The sequence below is a fragment of the Mus caroli genome, chromosome 1 (assembly GCF_900094665.2).
Source record: "Mus caroli chromosome 1, CAROLI_EIJ_v1.1, whole genome shotgun sequence".
Classification (NCBI taxonomy): Eukaryota; Metazoa; Chordata; class Mammalia; order Rodentia; family Muridae; genus Mus; species Mus caroli.
The window spans coordinates 150,837,041-150,844,518 of NC_034570.1; the positions used below are offsets into that span (position 1 = coordinate 150,837,041).

The 7,478-nt window shown below is 42.8% G+C and overlaps 1 protein-coding gene across 1 annotated transcript in view; it reads right to left on the reverse strand.

The window, feature by feature from the left end:
* Cacybp (calcyclin binding protein) overlaps positions 1-7,080 on the reverse strand; it is a 9,906-nt gene extending 2,826 nt beyond the window's left edge. The window contains exons 1-4 of the mRNA XM_021162003.1: positions 6,828-7,080; positions 2,812-3,028; positions 1,017-1,113; positions 503-602 (exon numbers count right to left, since the gene is read on the reverse strand). Coding sequence (XP_021017662.1) covers positions 503-602; positions 1,017-1,113; positions 2,812-3,028; positions 6,828-6,848 — 435 coding nt within the window. The 5' untranslated portion in view covers positions 6,849-7,080. The remainder of the gene's footprint in view (positions 1-502; positions 603-1,016; positions 1,114-2,811; positions 3,029-6,827) is intronic.
* Between the last annotated feature and the right edge of the window lie 398 nt (positions 7,081-7,478).

Genomic DNA, 7,478 nt, shown 5'->3' on the forward strand with positions numbered 1-7,478 from the left:
GGATTTCTGAGTTCGAGGCCTGCCTGGTCTACAGAGTGAGTTCCAGGACAGCCAGGGCTATACAGAGAAACCCTGTCTCGAAAAACCAAAAAAAAAGAAAGAAAAATGAAAAAAGAAAAAAAGAAAAAAGAAAGGAGGCTAAGCAAGCCAAAGAATAAGCCACTATGGTTCCTCCATGGCCTTTCCTTAATTTTAAAACAACTTTCTTAGAATAATTTTTCCTACAAATGAATTGGCAAACTTTCTTCAAGGGGCCAAACATGAAATTATTAATTTTACATTTCATGGCTATATGATCTACTCTGCCACTGCAGTGCAGAAGTAGACACCAAAGGTACTCAAGAACACCTGTTCTAGTAACACAGTACTTACAGATCAGGCAGTGGACTAGACTCTACTGGTCCCAGACACAGCAGAGAATTTAGTTCATCTCCAGCCTAAATCAGCTCGATTCAATTTAATGAGGCTTTCACAACACTTTGAACAAAGAAAAACAACTTACTTTTTTTGAACTGCTTTCCACAGAGATAGGTTTCAAAAGATTGTTCACAATCATGGAGTAATTCTTGCCATTGAGGTTTTTTACCAGAAGATCAAATGACCTATAACATAATAGTGAATGCATTATCTTTCTGGCTCCACGATGACAGGCACTCTATGCTCCTCAGACAGGTAACTGGTTTCAGTCTGGTGCAGTGGTTCTCAACCTTCCTAACGTGCTTCCACCCTTTAATACAACGCAGCATGCTACAGTGACCACCGGACCACAACAGCATGTTGTTGCTACTTCATAAATGTAATTTGCTACTGTTATGAATGATAAGTGACCCCTGTGAAAGGATCGTCTGACCACTAGAGCGATTGACCCAAAGGTTGAGAACTGCTGGTTTAGTGTGTATATTTGGTTGCCACACTTCTTTATAGTTAACTGTAAATTTAAACAGAATCTCAGAAGCCATACAGAAGATTCCCATGAATAAAGCAATGATCACTGGACTCGAGCGAGCAGAACTCACCTCTCTGTGAAGTGCACCTGCACGTTCTCAGTGGGCACCTGATGAACTCCAGTTAAGGTAATGTAGATCTTCACAAACTTATCTGACTGATCCCATCCTAGCAAAACAAGAAGTGGAACAGGAATGTCTGAAACTGCCTATAGAAAAGCAAGAGGACAGAGCTTATCATAAAACCTAGTTATAGGAGCTGAAAGTTGGTTCAGCAGTGGCTGTTCTCCCAAAGAAAGAGTTCAAGTCCAGCACATAATTAATAAGCATCTGTAACTCTAGTCCCAGGACAGCAGACATCCTCTTCTGGACTCTGAGGCATACACGTGGTACTCAAACATACATGCAAACAAAACACCAGCCCATACACATAAATAAAATTTAAAAATAAAATCCAGAAAATGAAAATCCAGTAACAAGAGACATGGAAAAGAATTAAAGGTTAAAAATTCTCAAGATGGGGAGCTGGAGTGATAGCTCAGAGATTAAGACCATTCGCTGTTCTTCTAGGACCCTGGTTCAATGCCTAGCACCTGGCTTTCAACTGTGTATAACTCCAGTTTCAGGGGATCTGACACCCTCTCTCGTATACACATACATACATACATACATACATACAAACATGCAAAACACCAATGCGCATAAAAAATAAAAAGGAATCATTAAAAAAAAAATTTCTCAAGATGAAGAAGCTATGGTCTCAAAACAGTACTACTGTTGAAGCTAGGCATCCAGCAAGTGGGAGAATGCAAAGTCAGATTCAGTTTCTATGTGCACAGCCCATGATCTTTTTATTCATTAGAATAAAAACAATTATTAAATGTAACTTTTCTTTCTTCAGAATAATGATCTTCCCTAATAGGGCCTGAACCCTTAGCCTTGTGAATACCAGGCAAGGCCCTGTACCACTGAGTTTCACTCCAGCACTAATCTTCCTCTTCTATTTTGAGAAAGAGCCTGAACTGCCAAAGCTGCCCTCAAACCTGCAATCCTCCTAGCCAGCTAAGATTGCAGGTATGTCCCACTATGCCCAGCAAATACATGACGATTACCTTATTTACCTGTTTTGTTAAATAGTTTTGTCCTTCATCTAAAACATGACAGACCATGCTATGGTAGCTCACATTTACACACTTGTGAAGTGGAAGCAGAAGAACCAGGAGTTCAAAGTCATTATCACAGTGAGCTTAAGGCCAGCCGGGGCTACATAGTCATACCCTGTCTCTGTGAAAAGCGGAATACATTAACACTGGAATCCAATAGTCATTTCCACTTCTCTAAGTATTGCCTCCCCTGCCCGCCAAACAACCTCAGCTCTTACAGGACCAAGTAGAATATAAATTTAAGATTCCAATTCCTAAGCACAGCATGGTGGTACACAACTAGGCTCCCAGCTACTTGGGATCTCTTGAGCCCAAGTTGACTTCTGAAAACAGTCTGGACAATACACAAAGATACCTAGCCTCAAAGTCCAACTGTCTGGAGCACACAAGGCCGCGGCGTCTCAGAGTTGAAGGCCAGAATGGACTACAGGTTAACTGTCTCACACACAAAAAGCAAAGCCCAAATAGCTAGATAAAAGATCTTAATCCTTCACCAGAGATCTGTTCATTTGGCCTCAATACAGTGAGGCCATTTTGGTATATACTGTTACACTATATAATAGCATCTAATCCACACCACATGTCAACATTAAAAAAAAAGAAACCCACAAACTTCACACAAAAAAAGTGTATGTAACATGAATATATTATGGAGTAGTCATTTCTGCTTGTCAGAACACTAGATATAATGGAATGGGTCATACCATAATTACTGATTTTCACGGTGTATCCTGTTGTAAGAGGAGCAACCACAGCAGCTGGCTTTTCATTATCAAGTTCTGGTTTCTTCTGCGACTTCTGTTGCATCTTGTTCTTGAGTTCCGTCTCAATCTTGGACTTTTCACTTGTAAGAGTATCACGTAGTCTTTTCCTAGTGGACTTTTCCAGCAATACTTTGACCTCTTCCAGGTCTTTCTGCAACTGTTAAAAGTAGAGGTAAATTAAGATAAATAAGGCCCACTGCCCAATTCAAATTACTGAACTAAAAATCAAGTTCATTTTAAATTTTTAAGAGTTGCAAACTGTTATTCTTATTCACTGAACTGTAAGTAACTCTCACTTACTTTTTGTTAAAAGAAAGCAATCTTAATCCATAGTAATTAAGTCTGTATTTTGCCATTTGGTAGGCTGTTAGCTGCCTTTGTTTTAGAATACTGAAAAGGAATCTTGGGAGATTTAAAAGTTAACACCAAGTCTACTTCAAATACTAGAAAAATGTAACTATTACAGTAAAAGAGATGAGAATACATCTGACTGGAGGCACTACAGAAACTTTACTGAGGTAACGAAGGCTATACTTTCAGTTCTCATCAATTTTCTTAACTCAGAATTTCAGTTGTTAGGACAAAAAATAAAAAATAAAAATAAAATAAGATAAAAGAGAGCCATCAAGATGGCTCAGTGGGTAAAGCTGCTTGCCACCAAGGTTGATGGCCTGAGTTCAATTTCAGGACCCAGGTGAGAGGAGAATCAAAACTCGCAAGCCCACCTCATCTCCACATGTGCCGTGGTAAGTAAATGTAAAAACATTCTGCTTGTAAGCAAAAGTCTTGGTTAGTGGTTGGTCTGAGAGCACAGAAAGGAAAACTCAATATCCAATCATCTCAGGTGAACACACGCTTGGAAACTAGTCTTTGCAAATCCAGTTTTCTCGTCATGCCAATATATCAGGTAGTCCTCTGCCTTTTAGAGACAGACGTGTAATATGGAATGGCACTGGAGACAATGCTAGAAAGTCAATGGGCTGGTGCTGGAGACACTGTTGAGTGCTTTTAAAAGCCCATACCGAAGGACAGCTTAGTTCCCAGCACTCACATCAGGCAGCTCACAAGTCTTTGTAATTCTACCTCCCTCGGATCTGAGGATCTCTTCTGGCCTCCATAGGCACTTATACATGTGGAATGTATAGGCAGACACACACAAAAAAAATCAATCAGCTTAAATATTTCCTCAATCATCCTCTGACCTAATGGTGAGTAAATGCTTAAAATTTTCTGCCTTAAAACCATAAAAACAACAACCTTACTTTTATACCTTCATACAAAATGAAAGGTTTAATATTAAAAATCCTTAAATGTGAGATTTTGACTCCTAGCAATCAGAAGTTACACCCACCCAAAAAAATCTCAGCAAGAATGCCTAAACTTGAACTGAACAAAGATGACAATAGATATGCTAACGTGGACAAGGAAAGCCTAGGATGTCACTACTCTACACAAGAACAGGCACAGTACCAAACGGTCAGGCCTGATAGCTTACCTACTAGTAACATTACACAGACTATGTATGCAACAATGAAGAAAAAAAAAAGAGAGAAACTATGAAATTGAAAGAGTGCAAATGGCAGGGATTGGAGGAAGAGGGAAATGATTTATTATATTTGTATTTATTATAATTTCAAGAAATAAAAGAAATAATTTTAAAATATTTTAAATGCTAGATATTAGGTAGTAAAAAAATAGCTCAAATAGCTCATTACTCTGTGGCCATTATATTATGATTTCCTAACAGTTTATAAAAAGCACAACAGTGAAACTCCTGTCTACAATCCCAAGGAAACTTGATTCTAAGATCCAAAACTGCAAAACTGTCACTCATCTTTTGAATTTAGAATCAAGATATTTCATTCAAAGACCTTCAGTGGTTTCAAAGTTCATATGGATTATCAAGTACCACTGTTGGTGGAGGTGGGTTGGTGGGACTTTACCACAGCTTCTAAATATCAACATAATAAAAACTATTAAAGCAAAGCAAGCACTTATCCCTAGGACGGAGATTCACTTAACAAAAGGAGAAAGGAAAAGGCTTTGCTTTAAGCTGGAATGGGCATCTTTTTTCGAGCTGACTCATGGCAGAATTCCCAGGGCCTCCCAGTTTTCGCTCTAATGGACTCTTTAGTAAAATACCAACTGAAGTGACCTACAGGAGAACCATTGCTTGATTTTTGTATTCACAGCCCAGAAACCATTGACAGTGTAGGTTCTGACTGGGATTAGATAGAACAGTTTCTTGTCCACTTTTTCTTGCCTTCTTGGCATGCATTTGTTTTCTATACATAAACATTTATCTCCCTTTGAATCTGTTTCCCAGTTGTTAAATAGGGGCTCAGTCTGGCCTGGTGGCACATGCCTTTAGTTCTGCCACTCTGGAGGCAGGTGTATCTCAAAGACCAAGTGAGGGGTACTCAGTGAGACCTACTCCCACCCAACTGCTCAAAATGGAGGAACCCAACTTTCCTCCACAAAGACATGGAATTGGACACCAGGTACACACACAAATAGATGCACAGCCAATCCATGAGGCTGTGGATGTTATCATCCACATGTGAACAAAAACCACCCAATAAAATAACATATGTTAGTGAATGTGTGGAGAAATGGCACCTTTTGCGTAATTCTTGTGGAAACGGTAGCTTCCTAAGACTGCCTATTATTTGGCAATTACACATGCCCACAAAGCAAAACTTGTTTACAAGAAATCACAATCGGCAAGATGTTGAAACAGAAGAGTACGAATTCTACCTGTACAATGGGACAGCATTCAACCACCAAAAGGAATGCTATACTGATACCACGACTGAACTAGAAAAACATAAGACTCCAGCCTAACTAGATGGAGCACCTACAGTGGATTTCTATTTAAGGAAACGAAAATCGTCTGCAACTAGATAACACTAATGGTTATACGACAGAAAAAGTTGAATTACACATCTTAATATGATTGAATAAGGTGAATTTTAATCTCAGAAGAAAAACATGCCCCTATATGCATAGCTCCAAGTCTAAAGTCCCTTCTTTTGGAGACAATTAATGCTGCACAACTGTTAAACCACCCTCTCCACTCTCCCAGTGAGCACGTGGTGCCTGCCTATCTTGTCGCAAGATACCCAGATGTATACTTTAACTTCCTAATTTGTATGTGTTTAAAGCCCATGATTTTTAAGTGAGGGGGAAGTTTCCGAAAAGCAAATCTTAACAGATAGCCAATGTTTCTGTGACCACAATATGTCAATCATATAAAACCTGTATTGGCCAAAACCCGGCAATTCAATTACTCTTGCTATGGAAACCTCCGGGATCCAAAAAGTCAAGTCATTCACGTTCATTTTTTACAAATCTAAAAACACACGCCAGGCAACTTCCTAGTCGTACCTACTGCTCAATTCCCAGTAACTTTTTAAAAATTGCTTTTATACATAAAGACTGGGGTGTACCGGAACGGTAGAGAGCTTGCCTAGCATGTGTAAGGCCTGCAGGTCCGCCACTGGCACTGCTAAATAAAAAACTGAAACCATAAGCACTGTCCAGGGCGTTTAGAAATAATACAGAGAATGTATGTATAACCACCTATGAAATGAAAGCGGTGACCATGACTAGTCGTGCGGGCATGGGAATTCCTTCCCATGGCCCCCGGCCTGGAGCTCAGAGCTTTGCAATGAGCTTTAAGGAAGGTTTCTGATCCCTGGCCAGGAACCGGGAGCCGAGAAGACCTCGGGCAATGGAGAGAGGGGACCGCCACCCGCGAGCCTACCACGAACCGCGCCAAAAATTGGGATCCAGACACACCCCCGACCTTCCAGCCGCGGCCCGGACGCTCGGGCCCAGGCAGGCGGCGGCGTGGAGGCCGCGGGCCCGCGACAGGGGCAGAGCCGAGGACATCAGCCCGGGGAAAGCAGCCGCCACCCGGCGGCGCGAGCCGGTGGGTCCAGGCCGACCCCTACCTCTTCCAAAGCGGAAGCCATGCCGTGGCGCGTCAGACCCGAGGCCGGAGCTGCAGCGGTGCACCGAAGCAGACAGGAAAAGCCGAACACGCCACCCACGAGCGTCGCAGCGCCGGCAGCGAGCTCCACGGACCCGGCGCGACACGGCGGCCCGCCCTCCGCACGAGACGACTCTGGAACCTTCGCAAGGTTGCACCGGAGCCTCCCAAGGCCCCGCCCAGCTCCGCCCCTCCGAGCCTAGTCCCGCCCCCAGTCCGGTCGCCTAGCAACGCTCAATTCTCGCGAGTGATCGAATGCTCACGAAGCGTCCAGCCTCTTCCTTCCGCCCCAGCTACCGAGACGTCATTCCGCGCCGGCAGAACCGTGCTACGCAGTCGCAGCTCCCAACCGCGGCCAGACCTAGCCCCGGAACTAACCTTCAAAGGTTTGGAGACCCGATAGGAAGTGTCACGAGAAGGGCTGCTTCTGCCGGTGGGATGCGGGGTTGCCAGGCCGCCATCTTGTCTTCCGCAGCTCTGCGGTATCGGGAGAGAACAAAGGAGCGCCCCCAAAGAAGCACAACTACGATCAAAAAAGGACGGATTTGTTAAGGGAGGAAGGCTCCTGAGTAGAACAATGGCTTAAGTGGGCCTTGGGTTTCTGTAGGCGTCC